The sequence below is a fragment of the Rhinichthys klamathensis genome, unplaced genomic scaffold, assembly GCF_029890125.1.
Source record: "Rhinichthys klamathensis goyatoka isolate OS25496 unplaced genomic scaffold, OSU_Roscu_1.1 h1tg000314l_1, whole genome shotgun sequence".
In the NCBI taxonomy this organism is placed as follows: domain Eukaryota; kingdom Metazoa; phylum Chordata; class Actinopteri; order Cypriniformes; family Leuciscidae; genus Rhinichthys; species Rhinichthys klamathensis.
The window spans coordinates 1,189,041-1,207,052 of NW_026606832.1; the positions used below are offsets into that span (position 1 = coordinate 1,189,041).

The 18,012-nt window shown below is 41.8% G+C and overlaps 2 protein-coding genes across 2 annotated transcripts; both read left to right on the top strand.

The window, feature by feature from the left end:
• The first annotated feature begins 8,903 nt into the window (after positions 1–8,903).
• On the top strand, positions 8,904–9,902 carry LOC130105315 (olfactory receptor 51E2-like). Its single transcript, XM_056271302.1, has one exon. It carries the CDS (start codon positions 8,904–8,906, stop codon positions 9,900–9,902), a length of 999 nt encoding a protein of 332 aa, XP_056127277.1.
• A 5,404-nt stretch (positions 9,903–15,306) lies between these two features.
• LOC130105337 (olfactory receptor 51E2-like) lies at positions 15,307–16,350 on the top strand. Its single transcript, XM_056271324.1, has one exon. The coding sequence runs from the start codon at positions 15,322–15,324 to the stop codon at positions 16,348–16,350; it is 1,029 nt and encodes a 342-aa protein (XP_056127299.1). The 5' UTR covers positions 15,307–15,321.
• The last annotated feature ends 1,662 nt before the right edge of the window (positions 16,351–18,012 follow it).

An 18,012-nucleotide genomic window follows, 5' to 3' on the forward strand; every position in this document is an offset into this window, starting at 1 on the left:
AAGTCCAGATATTACTTCCTCAAACATCTACTGTATGTCACAATGTGAAATATTAGCATAATGCACGGCCAAAGGCATACACAAAGAAAGAAGATGAGGCTTTAGTGAATTGCAGTTTTGTCATCACTGTGTGTTTGAATGCGAAAGCAAAATCACTTTTTTTTTCGCCTTCCGACATATGAAATTAAGAATCATTATTTATAAAGAACTCTGCTACACTCTTTCAGTTTAAGTTCAGCTTATTATAATCAGTTATTGAGTTTACCTAACCTTTTTTGGTAACACTATTTTGATGGTATTCAAACAATATTTAATAATATCCACTGGGTAAATCCATATGAAGAACAGCAGCAAACAACCATACGTTAACGAGACCAGCCTGCACCAAACGAGGTGATTAACTAATACACAGCTGGCAATAATGACAAATCAAATGAGTAAATATGGTGATAGACTAGTGGCGGGAAATGCTGCAAAACAGAAATCAAAGTCCAAACAGGGTGATATTGTGACAACAGTATAAGGAACTTTATTTAATTAGTCACTGTTTGAGTTTACAGTGTAGTTTTTCTTTCTAACCATTTACCAAATCAGCAAGTGTATGATGCTAAGTTTTTAAATTTATGTTCAGATTTTAAAAGTTGTGTACTGTTTTCAAGCCTTTAGTTGCTCAAAAAATCTACATAACAGTGTGTAACTACAGATCTTGTGGCTGTTGAAATTGAATATTCATCCCATTTATGCATATCATTTCATGATGATAAAATTACTAGGCCCTTCCTGTCTGTATATTGACGTCAACGTTTCTTATTGACAGAAATGGGTTATTAGTTAAATTGCTGTAAAGACGCTAAAAGACGCTTTTGGCCTTATGTGGATTTCTCTTGGACTTACAGAACTATCGGACGCTTTGGGAGTGAGATCGGGTGTCATCAATGAATCTCATTAGGATTACTAGATACATAAATGCTTGCTAAAATGGTACTTTGAAGAAAATGGCACTACTGCTAACTGTAAAAAAAAAAATCTGTAATTTTACAATAGTTTTGCCATTTATTTTGACAGATTTTTCCTGTAGTTTTGAAATACAGAAAATATTGATAAAATTAGCAAAATAGACTGTGAATTTACATCTATAACATTTCATGAAAAACCTGTAACTGTGAATAACCAAAAATAGTTTTTTCTTTATAAAAGAAAACTACTCGGTTACTATCGTAACCTCAGTTCCCTGAGAGAGGGAACGAGTATTGCGTAGCTATACGCAGTGGGGAAACTCCTTTTCCTCGATTTACTGAAGCCTATATGTAAAACGCATTTGCAGCTGCACAGCTAGCACACTGAGCGTCTGACACGCTCATAGGCTGTGCTGCAGCAACTGCACATCCAATGGCGCGGGCGAATCTGACGCACGACCAATGAGCTAGCCCAACGTCAGAGCTCGTCGAGGGGGCGTGGCCCAGCCTATATAGACCCCCGAATTCGCCATTATAGCAGGTTTATACGACTGAAGCGACCACTTCACCAGTTACCATAGTGCGGCCGGTTACGCAATACTCGTTCCCTCTCTCAGGGAACTGAGGTTACGATAGTAACCGAGTAGTTCCCTTTCGAACGGTCACTTCGTATTGCGTAGCTATACGCAGTGGGGACGCCATGCAAAACGACGCACCCTGAGTAACTGGTTGCACTGCAACTCAGGACCCCTGAGCTAACAGAACAAGCCAGAACCCAATAACATATGCATATACATGTATATATAACAGACCAGACACAGTCGGGTCTGAATAATATATATATAAAGTCAGTAACAACTAACAGAATATACTAACCAAACCAGACACCGTCGGGATTATTAGTATAACTTTATTACCGGCCGAAGCGGGTTTATATAAATATGTAAGTGATTATGCACAGTAATTTTTGTAGACAAGACCAGCCACTGACAGGTCTCAATCATACCGAAAGCACCTTCGCCTGCAGGGAAGGTACCTCCATATTATAGAACTTCATAAATGTGGAAGGCGAGGACCAGCCGGCCGCATCACAAATATCTTGAATGGGAAAACCAGATGACCAAGCCCACGACGAGGCCATACCTCTGGTTGAATGGGCCTTGACACCTATGGGGCAAACATGACCCATTGCAGTGTAGGCCAAAGAGATGGCATCCACTATCCATCTAGACAGTCTTACTTAGTGACTGGATCACCCTTAGATCGGCCCCCAAAGCAGACAAACAGCTGTTCTGATTGTCTAAAAGACGCAGAACGCTCCAGATAGATTCTCAACGCCCTGACAGGGCAGAGAAGATTAACCTCCCCATCCTCGGCAGAAGGGGGAAGGGCTAATAGCGTAATAACTTGTGCTCTAAACGGCATTGAGAGCACCTTGGGTACGTAACCATGCCTGGGTTTGAGAATGACTCTGGAGTCATCCGATCCAAACTCCAAACATGCAGGACTCACAGAGAGGGCCTGCAGGTCTCCCACTCGCTTGATAGATGCCAATGCCAACAGGAGAGCAGTCTTTAGCGAAAGTGGTTTTAGATCAACCGACTGGAGCGGCTCAAAAGGTGGTCCCCTCAGGGCCCTAAGGACCGTGGAGAGGTCCCAAGGCGGCACCGAAGGGGGCCTGGAGGGGTTAATCCTCCTAGCACCCTTCAGAAACTTTACCACCAGGTCATTCCTTCCTAGTGATTGGCCAGCCACCAGAGCATGATGCGCTGCGATGGCTGCCACATACACTTTGAGCGTGGACGGGGTGCGGCCCGCGTCCAGTAGCTCCTGCAGGAAGGAGAGCACCACCGAAACCTCACATGACTCTGGGTCAATACGATTTCTCGAGCACCAGCTGGAAAAACCCGACCACTTTAAAGCATAAAGGCGCAGAGTAGACGGGGCCCTTGCTTCAGAGATAGTGCTTAAGACCCTGTCAGGAAGGTCCCCGGATATCCGTTTAGGGGCCACACATGGAGGGCCCATAAATCGGGTCGGGGATGCCACATCGTTCCGTTGGCCTGTGTGAGGAGATCCTTCCTCAACGGAACAGGCCAGGGGGTCGTGTCTGACAACTGAACCAGTTCCGGAAACCAAGGTCTGGATTTCCAGAGAGGAGCCACCAGAAGGACTGGGCATCCGCTCTCCCTGACCCGCTCGATAACCTGTGGGATCATCGAGACGGGGGGAAACGCGTAAAGGGGGCGGCTGGGCCAGAGATGAGCCAGCGCATCCCTGTTTTTCGAGAAAAACACCCTGCAGTGGGTGTTGGCTCTCGAGGCGAAAAGGTCGACTTCGGCCTCGCCGAACCTCTCCCATATTAGTCTGACCATCTGAGGGTTCAGGGACCACTCGCCTAGGGGAGTGTTGCCCCTTGAGAGCATATCCGCGCCCACATTCTGGACGCCCGGGACGCTCGCGCGCCCTGAATGCGGCTACCAGTGTCTGCACAGAGAGCGCGCGCTCTTGAGTGAGCCGCGCTTTCATTGTCACCGAGTCTAAAACCGTGCCCAGAAAGACCACAATCTGGCTGGGGTTCAGTTCGCTTTTGGCAACATTGATTGTGAGACCCAGGCACTTTAAATGGCTGAGAATCAAATCCCTGTGAACTATTAGTTCGTCTCTCGACTGCGCTAGCACCAGCCAGTCGTCGGGATAATTCAGCACACGCACTCCCTGGCTTTTCAGCGGGGAGAGCGCTGCATCCATACATTTCGTGAATGTACGGGGTGCCAGAGCCAGACCGAACGGCAGAACGGTGTATTGTTATGCCCTCCCCTCGAAGGCGAATCTCAAAAATGGCCTGTGACGAGGGTCGATCTGAATATGAAAGTATGCATCTTTCAGATCCATTGAAACAAACCAGTCCCCCGGGCGAACCTGCGCGAGAATTTGTTTGAGTGTTAACATTTTGAAAGGCCGTCACATGAGAGCCCTGTTCAAACGCCTCAGATCTAGTATGGGTCTGAGCCCGCCGTCTTTTTTTGGAATTAGAAAATAGCGGCTGTAAAACCCCGAATACATTAGCGCGGGAGGAGGGACTGACTCTATCGCTCCTTTTGCTAATAATTCCTGAACTTCGGTGCGAAGCACGTGATTCACGCCGCTTCTCACCGATGTCTCGATAACCGCCTGGAATTTCGGGGGTCTGCGAGCGAATTGGAGCGAGTAGCCTCGCTTTATAGTGTTTATGACCCAACTCGACACACCAGGGATGGCTTGCCAGGCCATCACTCGTGTGGCTAGGGCGTGACACACTGAATGGGGGGGACCGCCTAACTTAGGGGGACCTGATACCCTTATAATGTGATTTGTGCACATACTGAGTGTTTGACTGACTGTATAGGCTTTTGCCCGGGGGGAAGTCAGTGTTACAACAGGGCGGGGGCCGCCTAGTGAAGGGGGACCGTGAACCCGTGTGTTGTGATTGTGAAACATGCTCTTTTTGTGCTTTATTTGGGTCGCCGTGAAAACGGCGTTTGTTTGCAGAGACGCGCTCACTGCTGCGGGCCTGTTTACAATAATAAAATCCCCAGCCGCCTGAACTGAACAGGGAGCTGTGGGAAGTTTTGCTGGTTTCTTCGAGGGTGGTCCGGCAAGCGCGAGACACGAGCCCTCTCTCTTTCCCCTCCGTGCTAGGACGACTTCGGAGGCGCCTGGTCGGCCACGGCGCTGGGTCGAGGGCCTTGATGCCTGGGGAGCGGGTAAGTTAGCGCTTCGCGGGCCTTGACTGGCGCTGGCTATCAGCCGCAGGGCGGGGCTGAGAGGCCTGTTTCGCCGGCTTGGCTGGATGAGGCGAAGGCGGCGGCTTGGGCTTGCTGGACGCGGTGATTTCGGTGAGGTTAAGCCACAGATGGCGCTCGAGCACGACCAAACTAGCCATATTTCTGCCGATGGCCTGTGCTGTAGACTTAGTAGCACGCAGCGCTAAGTCCGTAGCACTCCTCAGGTCCCGAAAGGTCTCCGGGTCCGGGCCAGCCTCGTCCATGGACCGGAGGAGTTTGGCCTGGTAGACCTGCAACACGGCCATCGTGTGCAGGGCCGATGCAGCCTGACCGGAGGCGGCGTACGCGCGTCCAGCGAGGGCTGAAGTGTTACGGCAGGGTTTGTTGGGATGAGCGGCTCTAGCTCGCCAGCTAGCTGCAGTGTTCGGGCAAAGATAAGCTGCCACGGCCTCTTCGAGGGGCGGCAAAGACTCATAACCCTTTTCCGCTGCGCCATCCACGGAGGAGAGCGTCGCGGAAACTGCGGATCCCACACGTGCTGAGTATGGAGCGCGCCAGGCCTTGGTTAGCTCCTCGTGGACCTCGGGGAAAAATGGCGCCGGTTTGTGACGCGGGGCCTGCTGGCGCCCCTCCAGAAACCATCCATCCAGCCGACTACGAGGCGGCTCCTCGGGCGAGGCCCACTCGAGCTCGAGGTCCGCGACGGCCTTCGTCAGGATCCGAAGCATTTCGGCGTCGGAGTTCGTCCTGGTCGCTAATCCACTGGCCACCGATTGAGAAGCGGTGACGGGGTCGAGAGAGCCCGGCCACTCGCCCTCAGAAGCGGCGATGGAAAGGCTGTCGTCGCGCTCGAGAGATCCGCCAAAGGAGACGAGGCCCGCCATGTGTGGGGTGGGGGGGGGGCGCTGGTCTCCTGCGAACAGGACCGGTTATGGCGTTTGAGTCGGAGAAAGTGAAGCACGCGGGGACGCGGCCGGCGTGCGTTCACAAATCTCCATACCCTCCGGTTGCCGTTGGCTGCGACGCTTCTTCTTCCTCGGAATGGAAAGCGTGGTTGAAGCGGCCTCGCCGTCCCGGGAGAGAGCTAGCCGATTGCGCAGCACGGAGATAGGCATGCAGTCGCAGGCCTCACATCCGCCGGCAGAGAGAGCATTCTCTGCGTGGTCGACACCCAGGCAGGAAATGCAGCTCGTGTGCTGGTCTGCCTCGTGCAGACGGCCTCCGCACGTGGCGCAGGATGAACGAGGCATACTGAAAAGAATACAAAATAATAATACAAAGGATATAGGATGTCACCGGATAGCCACAGGTGAGACGGCGTCAGGAGACAATCGATGTGCAGGCGAAGTCTGCTGAAGAGAATCTCGCTCAGGCTGAAAGGCTTTTTCGATGGCGAATACACAGTAAAAAGCTCAGGGACATGTGTACTGTCGCTGAAGGAGTAAAATCTGCTATAATGGCGAATTCGGGGGTCTATATAGGCTGGGCCACGCCCCCTCGACGGGCTCTGACGTTGGGCTAGCTCATTGGTCGTGCGTCAGATTCGCCCGCGCCATTGGATGTGCAGTTGCTGCAGCACAGCCTATGAGCGTGTCAGACGCTCAGTGTGCTAGCTGTGCAGCTGCAAATGCGTTTTACATATAGGCTTCAGTAAATCGAGGAAAAGGAGTTTCCCCACTGCGTATAGCTACGCAATACGAAGTGACCGTTCGAAAGGGAACTGTTAAACCCTTTACCCTCATCCACTGTTCCCTACATTAGTTTACTATATAGCCTACTCAACGAGTGAATGAAAACATGTGACCAAATTCAGACATTGAGTGTCATTATTGGCTTACACCTGCTGTTAACAAGAAGTACTGAAGGAAAGAGAAACAACAATTACAACTGACTTCCAGCCACAGCCTTAGATGAAATCAACTGAAGATAAAAAAAGACAACATTGCAGCTTCCCTGATTAACAACATTCTTCTTGAACGGCTAGCATGTATGGTAGGTGTCAAGGGTATTACAATGGTTTGCTTCCTACCTCGAAAAAATAACTTTTTCTGTAAATTTAGGAAATTGTTCTTCATTATCTGCACCTGTTTTGTTTGGTGTACCCCAGGGATCCATCTTGGGACCTTTATTGTTTTCCCTTTATATGCTCCCCTTGGCCTTAATTTTTCAGAAGTACAGCTGAAATGTGATCTCATAAGAATACGAGTGTATTTTTACGCAAAGTGTAGTTCTACCACACGTACATTTACTTACGTTTTATACACACAGAAAAGTATAATACTAATGTTTTTACAGCACTAAAACGTACAATTTTACGTATTATATTTAAAATATTTAAAACTGAGGTTTTAATTCTGGGTTGTCCTGAAAATTCCTCTCCTGCTCTGAAAGCCCAGTTAGGTCCTCTCTCAACAAATGTACACAAACAAGTTTAAAACCTAGGATTGATCTTTGACCCTTCACTATTTTTTGATATACAAATTAGTTCTGTTATTAGAGGAAGCTTTTTCCATTTAAGATCTATTGCAAAGTTGAAGGACCTTCTTTCAAGCAAAGATTTAGAAGTTGCGATTCATGCATTTGTAACATCCCAATTAGATTATTGCAACTCTCTTTATTCTGGTCTCCCTCAATCTTCTCGATTGCAGGTTGTTCAAAATGCCGGCTGCAAGATTTTTGACTGGGTCTAAAAAGAGGGATCATATTTCTACTGTTTTAGCATCCATTCACTGGCTTCCCATTAAATTCAGAGTTGATTTTAAGATTCTTATGTTTGTATATAAGGTGTTGTCTGGCTGTGCACCAAGGTATATTAGTGATCTTGTTGTGCCATACTGTCCTGCTAGGGCACTTACATCTTCCAATAACTTGCTCTTAAATGTGTTACGGTGTCGCTACAAATCAAAGGGTGATTGGGCCTTTTCTTTGGAAAAGTTTTGGAATGGTCTCCCTTATCATGTGAGGTCTGCTCCTTCATTGGACATTTTTAAATCTACTCTTAAAACGTATTTTTATTTTTTAGCTTTTGGAAACATGTAATTGTTGTTTTTATAGTGTAGACCTGTTTTGTACTACGTAGCACTTTGGTTCAATCTATATTGTGTTTAAATGTGCTTTATAAATAAATAAATAAATGTTGTTGTTGTATTTATTTCATATGTCTGCAAAAGTTATTATTGACAATTAGCAGAGGTTAGCTCCCTCCTACTTTCACTCGCTCCTACAAGTCTATGTCCCTACCAGAAGCCTACGATCAGTCAATGAGACAGCCAAAAAATCCCTCTCTAGAACATTCTCATTCACGGTTCCATGCTGGTGGAATGATCTCCCCACCGTCATCCGGAATGCAGAATCCCTGACAACTGAAAACTCAGCTCTTCCATGAGCACTTAACCTGATAAAAAATAAATAAAAAAACTCTTTCCTTTTCCCTTAATCCTCCCTTGTCTGGCTTATGCTACTCTGAGAAATGCCTGCACTTTGTATTCTGAGCACTTCTTGCGTCGTTTTTGCCTCTTCACAATGACTTGCTTTAATTTAGTCCTAATTTGTAAGTCGCTTTGGATAAAAGCTGAATGACTAAATGTAAATGTAAATAAGTTCACATAAACAATATACTCACATTACTAACACAGTATAAATATTAGTTTTCGAACTTAAATGGTTTGAGGCAGTGAAATTACTGTTTGAAAGTAATGTATAGACTGTAATTTACAGTGTAGAGCAATACACAAACCAATTCATTAAAATTAGTTTCTGTGGTTATGGGTTTATATCAATAGCCTATGTAAAAATAAGTTTCTAAGAAGATTTACTCCTACCCCCTCATCTTCAAGTCTATTGGGAGAAGTGATGATCCATGAAAGTCCCAAGCGCAAGAGAATGATCTACTATAAATATGTCTGATTAGTGGTATAATAATGAGATTCTGGCAGCTTTGGAGAAGGTAGAGTATAAAACATGTGCTCCGTCTGTTTATTTAAAAAAAAAATATATAGATTTACTGCAGAGACTAAACAATTTTATTATTATAATATTATTGTCAAAGAACATTTAAGACTGTTTATTTATTAATGTATTGTGATTGGGAATTAAAGCATTATTTTAATACTCTCTGTTATGGTGTGCATTTTATAACAGTTCTTCATTACAGGTCTCAAAAATCCAGACAACAGCTGTTATGACCTCCAATCAGTCAAACTCCTCTGCAAATGTCACCTTTGTTCGACCTGCAACATTTTTCATTAGTGACTTTTCTAATATTCCACATGCAAAATACTACTATGTGTTTTTGTCTTTGGTGTATGCTGTGACTGTTTTAGGGAATTCATTTATCATGTGTATTATTTATTCGGCCCGGAGACTTCACACAGCCAAATACATTGCTGTTTTCCATCTGGCCCTTTCTGATCTGTGTGGAAGCTCGGCTTTGATTCCAAAACTCATAGACATGTTTTTATTTGACCACCAGGAGATTTCATATGAATCGTGCTTAACAAATATGTTTTTTGTGTATCATTTCATGAATCTGCAATCTTTGACACTACTTGCTTTGGCTTATGACAGACTGGTTGCTATTTGTTTTCCTCTACAGTATTATGCCATTGTAACCAAAACAGCCATGTTTCTGATCATAGGGGTTATGTGGATAGTGTCTGTAACAATTTTTTCTGTACTTGTAGGTTTAGTGAATACAATCTCCTTTTGTCGGTCTAATGTACTAAATAGTTATTTTTGTGACTATGCCCCAATCTGCAGACTAGCTTGTAATGATATTACGATAAATATTTTGATGGGTAAAATTTCCTATGGTCTCCTGATTTGCACACCGCTGATACTGATCGTCATTTCATATTTATGCATTTCTCTGGCTTTGCTTAAGATTTCTCATGGTTCTGAACGGATCAAAGCCATAAAAACATGCACTTCACATCTCATATTGGTGGCAATGTTTTATCTCCCTGTTATGAGCAATAATATTGCAGCTGTAACAACACCTTTGCATCCAAATGTTCAAATAATTAACAATTCCCTGACACAGGCGATACCATCTATGCTGAATCCCATCATATACACTCTAAAGACAGAGGAGGTCATGCAATCCATAAAAGAACTGTACAAACGAAGCAAGGTGAACACTACTAGAAAAAGAGAAATGAAATGCAGTAGGATAAATTAAGTATACTTACAGGATCTGATCAGTGTGTGAATTGCATTTTGCCTTCCACAATATTGGTGTTAGTTGACTTTTATTACCTGCCTGAAAGAAAGATTTACTTGAACGTTGACTAGAAATCTTTAACTAGTTTCATCAGCTGTGATCAATTTAAAAAATATCTAATTTAACAGAGTTGATTGATTCTGTATGTAGATGTTGTAAGTAACAGAAATTGTGTCATAAGTAGGCCAAATATATTTAAAGCCTCAGTCTGGGCTGAAACCTAAATTTGCTTTGTGATTGATTCCTTTATGTATTACACTGTAAAAATAATTTCAGTCTAAAAATAAAGCTTTAAAAATATTTATATTTATTTTATTCAGTGATTTTAAGTTTAACAATAAGTCAAATGAAAACACTTGCTTTCAATTTCATAAATGTTTAAAAAAAATCTTCTGCCTAATGTGTGTTATGCTTATGAACAGATATCTTGGAAAAAAGATACACTTCAAGTGTCCTATGAGATTGTAAAAGATAGTATGAGATCAGCGAAGTCAAGGCAGCAAAAGTGCAATACTTTTCTGACTTAATTAATAAACACTCTCATAATCTGAAAATTTAGTACAATAAACTCTGTACTGAATCCTTTGACACCCAGACCTATTTACCCAGACCCCACACCTAAAGCTTGTGACAATTTTATTTTTTTAAATTGCGGGCAAGATTAAGACAATAAGAGCTGGTACCGATTCTGATCCTTAGTCTCTAGAATTTTCTTCTTGTTCTACATATTTTTCTAATTTTAAACTTCTCTCCCATAACAAGCAGCCATATCACCCTGTAGCCCAAGACTGGTTGCCCACTGAAGCTAAGCAGGGCTGAGCCTGGGTTGGGTTTCCCAAAAGCATCGTAAGCTTAAGTTGATCGTAGAACAATTGCCACCAATGGTCTCTACGATCAACTTAGGCTTACGATGCTTTTGGGAAACGCAGCCCTGGTTAGTACCTGGATGGGAGACCTCCTGAGAAAACCAGGTTGCTGTTGGAAGAGGTGTTAGTGAGGCCAGCAGGGGGTGCTCACCCTGTGGTCTGTGTGGGTCCTAACGCCCCAGTATAGTGACGGGGACACTATACTGTCAAAGAGCACCGTCCTTCGGATGAGACGTTAAACCGAGGCCCTGACTCTCTGTGGTCATTAAAAATCCCATGGCACTTCTCGTAAAGAGTAGGGGTGTAACCCCGGTGCCCTGGCCACATTCCACCCATTGACCCTTGCCAATCATGGCCTCCTAATAATCCCCATCCACTGAATTGGCTCTATCACTCTCTCTCCTCTCCAACTATAGCTGGTGTGTGGTGAGCGCACTGGCGCCGTTGTACTGTGGCTGCAGTCGCATCATCCAAGTGGATGCTGCACACTGGTGCTGGTTGAGGAGAGAACCCCTGATATGATTGTAAAGCGCTTTGGGTGTACAGTAGTACATATGAAAGTGCGATATAAATGCCTCATTCATTCAACAATCTTTTAGATATAGTTCAACAGCTGAGAGCTACTACTTGTTCATTTGACTTTATTCCTTCTCGACTTCTTCTCCAGGTTCTGGATGTTGTGGGCCCAAGAATTTTGGGTATCATAAATAGTAGCTTAGCTAATGGTATAGTTCCATAGTCTAAAGCATGCTATTATACATCCTCTCCTTAAAAAGCCTAAACTTGATCCTTTAGTTTTAAGTAATTATCGCCCAATTGCAAAGTTGCCTTTTTTTATCAAAAAATTTGGAGAAGGCTGTCTATCATCAGTTGTCCATTTTTAAATATAAATTCTATTTTTGATAAATTTCAGTCAGGTTTTAGGACTAAACACAGTACGGAGTCTGCCCTTCTAAAAGTGAACAATGATTTATTGCTTGCTGTTGACTCGGGAAAGTGTCTTGTTCTCGTTCTCCTCAATCTCACAGCAGCATTTGACACTTTTGAACATGAAATTCTGTTAGAGCTTTTGTGTCAGTGGGTAGGGATCCAGGGAATTGCCCTCAAATGGTTTTCTTCTTATTTAAAGGACAGAAGCTCTGTAGTACAATTGGGTGGTTATTTATCAGATTTTGTAACCAGTATGTTTGGGGTTCCACAGGGATCAATTTTGGGGCCTATATTGTTTTCTTTGTACATGTTACCACTCTGCATTATTTGTCAACATTATAATGTTGCGTATCATTGTTATGCAGATGATACTCAACTTTATATTCCATTGAAGGCAGATGATGGCACAGCATTAGATTCTTTGATGAATTGCTTGAGAAAAATTAAACTATGGATGGCACATAAGTTTTTACAACTTGATGAAGCTAAAACAGAATGCCTTTTTGGCTCAATTAGGTCACCCACACACATATTTGATTGTTTAGGCTCTCTCGCATCTAATGTACATGAAGCAAGGAATCTGGGAGTTATCTTTGATTCAGAGTTTAAATTTGATAAGCAAGTAAATTCGGTGGTGAAGGCTGGCGTCTTTCATTTAAGGCGCATTGCTAAAATTAAACTCTTTTTGTCTTTTATTGATTTGAAGCAGGTTATAGGTGTTCATATTTTCAAGGTTGGATTATTGTAATTCATTGTATCTGGGGTTTCCTTGTGTTCTGTTGAATCGCCTTCAACTCTTACAAAATGCGGCAACTAGGCTATTGACTGGGACCAAGAAGCAAGTTACTGTTTCCCAGTAGCCTACTAGCTTCACTGCAGTGGCTCCCAGTTAATTTCAGGATCCAGTTTAAAGTTTTACTGTTTGTTTTTAAGGCCTTGCATGGCCTAGCTCCTGAATATATTTCAGAACTTCAGGTTTATCAGACGACAAGGCTGACTGTTGAGGTCATCTCAAACATCACTTTTAAAGATCCCTAAATCTCGTCTGAAGTCCAAAGGGGATCGTGGCTTTTCAGTTGCTGCACACCACCTCTGGAATAACCTGCCTTCGGATATTAGATGTTGTACTAAATTGAGTGTTTTTAAATCACAGTTGAGGGCACATTTGCTGTGTTTAATGTTTCTTTTTATATTTGTGCTGTTGGAATATTGTTTTAATGAAAAGCACTTTGGCCAACTCATGTTGTTTTTAAATGTGCTATATAAATAAACTAAACAAACAAAATCTTAAACTTCCTGAAACTATTGCTTGAATGAACAGTCTTGAATACATAATGTATGCATGTTATTCAATTAACAAACATCAAACATATATTAGGCCTTGTTTATTTATCAAAAGTAATACAGTAAATAACTACAAACAATTACAAAACCCCATCACACAGTCCACAGTATACTACCAAATAGCAGCATTCTGCATCTATAAACCCACACAGTGAACAACACAATGGCATACACAGACATTCCACCATGCAAAAACTCATTTCAGGGAGGTAGTTAATATAATATAATATAATATAATATAATATAATATAATATAATATAATATAATATAATATAATATAATATAATAAAATATAATATAATATAATATAATATAATATAATATAATATAATATAATATAATTCACTTTGAGTTTTGCCTCGTCATTAGAGTAGCTCCTTAAAGTGGCTATATGAATTTTCATGTATTAATCACTCCTTTTTATAGCCAATGTGTGAACAGCTTGTAACGAAACTTAAAAAACTAGACCTTTCCTGACTTATTAGGTATGAAGGCCCGTAGACTGGTTTTCATGTGAAGGACTCGGGATGTTTTCCCCGGGAAAATCAAAAGGATGTGTCGTTTATGCGTGCTACCGAGAACCTCTCTTCCATTCAATGAAACATGAAATGAATGCTTATATAATGCAGAAAGAGCTATTCTGTAGTGTAATGTCAATGTGTCATGCAAAGAAAAGGGATTAATATAAACTATAGTTTCACATAGCTATATAGTCTATTGTTTTTAATTAATTTTAATTACCTCATCTGTCAACATGATGACAGTGAATAGGAGAGCTGGTGCAAACATATCTACATCACTATGATCATATGCTGTCTTAACTGCTGCTTTCTCACCGCTGTCATTTTTGCAGTGTTTATTTTGTTATTGAGAGGAAAGCATGCAGCACATATTTATATATCTAAACTTTGCCCTCAATGTGGACCGTGTCGGGATGTTTGTTAACAGTATATAGCTGCAGGTCGTAATGGTACACAATTCTACAACAGCAACTAACCACCCTACCCCACACTCTAAAAGGCAGCTTTCGGTAGACCTTTAAGCACTCCCACTATTCCGACCTGCAGATACTGTACCATTTGCCTTTAACAGACAGACAGCTCAAAAAATGGGACATAACCAAATTGCCACCAACATGAGATGTGCCACACGAGTCCTGAAAAGTGAAGCCAAAGCATCTCGATCGCCCCCAGGTATTTGGATGCAGAATAGGTCATAAACCCCGCCCTCTTCATTTATTGTAATGGCTGTGAGACAAACTAAACAATCAAATTACACTTCAAATATTTTTTCCCAAAGATGGTTTCTGTCATTTTATGCAGTTTTAATCACGCTGATGTTAGTTCAAGTGTTCCTTCTTTAAATAAGTTTGATTTAAGTCATGTTTGATTGACAGCTGATATTGACAGCTACTCTGAGTGAAGTAGTCACTGAGGCGCCAACTGTTTATTTTACATCTGCATAATCAACTGTATTCCGCTGTAAACTGTACTAACAGGTTCTGCGGGAGTGTGGACAGGGCCTTGATATCGCAGCCCCACTTCGCGCTCACTACTGAGCAGACTCGAGACTCAAGATGACAGAAACATAACAACAACATATTGGGACACTGGCAGCTTCACTTACTACAATTAAAGAGAGTGAAGGTGCGTCGTCCATCTTTTTTTACAATCTATGACACACACACACACACACACACACACACACACACACACACACACACACACACACACACACACACACACACACACACACACACACACACACACACACACACACACACACACACACACACACACACACACACACACACACACACACACACAAATACTTTGATACTTGAAAAAGAAAAGAAAAGGTGTTTTAATCTAGACTTGCATTGATTTTCTTCTCAAGTCTACAGGGAAGCGTTGCTCCATCAACTAAAGTCCCAAGATCAAGACAATGATCTTCTATAAATATGTCTGATTAGTGGTAGAATAATAACATTCTGGCAGCTTAGTAGAAGGTAGTGTATGAACCAAATGTTTCTTCTCTTTTTTCTCTAAAGCATTTACAGCATTAACTGTTTTATTATTAATTCAAAATGAATATATCAAAGAACAACCAAATATCTTTGTTCATTAATGCACTGTGACTGGAAATTAAATCATTATTTGAATATTCTCTGTTATTGTGTGCATTTTTATAACAGTTCTTCATCACAGGTGACACAAAAAGCCAGACAACAGCTTTCATGACCTCCATTCAGTCAAACTCCTCTGCAAATGAGACCTTTGTTCGCCCTGCAACATTTTTCATCAAAGGCTTTTCTAATGTTCCACATGCAAAATACTACTATGTGTTTTTGTCTTTTGTGTATGTTGTGACTGTTTTAGGGAATTCATTTATCATGTGTATCATTTATTTGGCCCGCAGACTTCACACAGCCAAATACATTGCTGTTTTCCATCTGGCCCTTTCTGATCTGTGTGGAAGCTCGGCTTTGATTCCAAAAGTAATTGACACATTTTTATTCAAGCACCAGGAGATTTCATATGAAGCGTGTTTTGCAAATATGTTTTTCGTATATCATTTCATGAATCTGCAGTCTTTGACACTACTTGTCTTGGCTAAAGACAGACTGGTTGCTATTTGTTTTCCTCTACGGTATCATGCCATTGTAACCAAAACAGCCATGTTTCTGATCATAAGTGTTATTTGGATTTCTTCTGTGACATTTTTTTCTGTACTTGTAGGTTCTGTGAATAGACTCTCTTTTTGCGGATCTAATGTGATCAATAGTCATTTTTGTGATCAAGGCCTTGTCTATAAATTAGCTTGTAATGATAATTCTATAAATATTATGATGGGAAAAATTAGCTTTGGTCTCCTAATGTGCACACCACTGATACTGATAATTATTTCATATTTATGCATTGCTCTGGCTTTGCTTAAGATTGCTCATGGTGCTGAAAGGATCAAAGCCATGAAAACCTGCACCTCACATTTCATATTGGTGGCAATAAGTTATATCCCACTTATAAGCAATAATATTGCAGCTGTAACAATACCTATCCATCCAAACACCCGGTTAATTAACAATTCCCTGACGCAGACAATACCACCTATGCTGAATCCCATCATATACACTCTAAAGACAGAGGAGGTCATGCAATCCATAAAAGAACTATACAAACGAAGTAAGGTGAACACTACAAAAAGAATAAAATGTACTAGGGGAAATTCAAAAAAAAAAATTACAGGTTTAAACCTAATCAGATGATCATTTAACAAAAAATTTATTTAACAGAGTTGATTGATTTTGTAAGTTTGATGTTGTAACAGAAACTGTGTAAACTGTGTAAACAGGCCAAATATGTTTAAAACCTCAGGGTTGAAACTGCTTTGTGATTGCTTCCTTTGTTTGAAAACAACATAGGCCTATATACAATTTCAGTAAAGATTCTAAATGAGAACGCCTTGAAAATAGTATACACATTTTCATCCACTGATTTAAGCTTAAAAATAAGTCAAATGAAAGAACAATTTTTCATTACATTTGCTTTAAATATTAAAGATGATTTAGAAATTCTTCTGCATCATGTTCCTGATGAACAAACATATTCACACTCCAAAATATATTGATGTCTTGAATGAATCATTAGCTGGCATTTGTTTGAGCTATGATGACTGTGAACCACAAACAGTTTCCGAATTAAATATCCAGGGATGGACTCTAAACCCACATAGTAAACAACACAATAACGTACCAGATGGAAAGACATTATTTTAGGACTGCAACAACTAATTGATAATAAAAAGTCTTGATTAATCTGGTCTGTGAGCTGTGCATGATGAAAGTCTGAGTAACATTAATTTACAGCAGTTACAGTTTCTATGGTGTAAGACTTGGTTTTCTGCTAAGACAAAAGCTGAGATTAAACCCCCTGCAATAAAACAATAAAACTCACTAATATCTAGAGAGAAGATCTCAAAGAAAAAGCATAGGACATCACCTTGACCAAACTTCTCTCCAAGCTTATGCATCCTCCCTCTACCGACTCCCTCCCCTTTCCCCCTGATTCAAGTCAATGAGAGTTCACTAAGAATGTCTATATACCACATATGGTGTATCTTATGAATCTATTGTTTTTTCCCTTTCATGTTTGGTATCACATTAAATGTCTTAGTACGATTGATAATCCTCGTGTGAAAAAGGATTTATTCTATATGTGCACTAGTTCAGGTGGGTGCGTGTTCACACTGGTTTGTCAGTCAGGACACCTGAGGCAGGACTCAGTTTCCAGAATTGAATGAAATTATTCAGAAATGACAGCACAGTCAGACCACAAGGCATTTATTGCTCAAAAGTCTCATATAGTAGACATTTATATAGATGTGGTCTGTAAATAACAAAGATAACAATGAGTAGACAGTAAGAACAATAACTTTTCACAATTGACAAGACACAATCATATTCTCAAACTTAAATATATAACATGTACTGAAATAAACATTGTTGTAGTACTATGAAGTGCCACTAGGTGGCGCATGAAGCGCACGGAATGAAAGTAGGTGAACTGTCATTATTTGCTGTCATTAAAGGGATACTCTACTGGTTTTTCATATTAAACGTCTCGGTTACGGATGTAACCCTCGTTCCCTGAGTAGGGAACGGAGACGTTACGTCGGATGACGGAGAATGGGGGTTTCGCCAGAAAGCCAATCCTCTTCGAGTATAAAAAAACGAGCCAATGGCAAAGAAATGGCCTCACCGCGTGAGTATTTAAGGAGAGACACCTGCAACAGCAGATCATGTCTTCGCTGAGGAGCCGAGACTGAACTCAGGCGTCTACCCAGCGGTACAGCGGAAGTGGCAGGGAGACGTAACGTCTCCGTTCCCTACTCAGGGAACGAGGGTTACATCCGTAACCGAGACGTTCCC

Bases quoted from the DNA above. Each gene is read 5' to 3' on its own strand.
- LOC130105315 (XM_056271302.1), top strand. From the start codon at position 8,904: ATGACCTCCAATCAGTCAAACTCCTCTGCAAATGTCACCTTTGTTCGA.
- LOC130105337 (XM_056271324.1), top strand. From the start codon at position 15,322: ATGACCTCCATTCAGTCAAACTCCTCTGCAAATGAGACCTTTGTTCGC.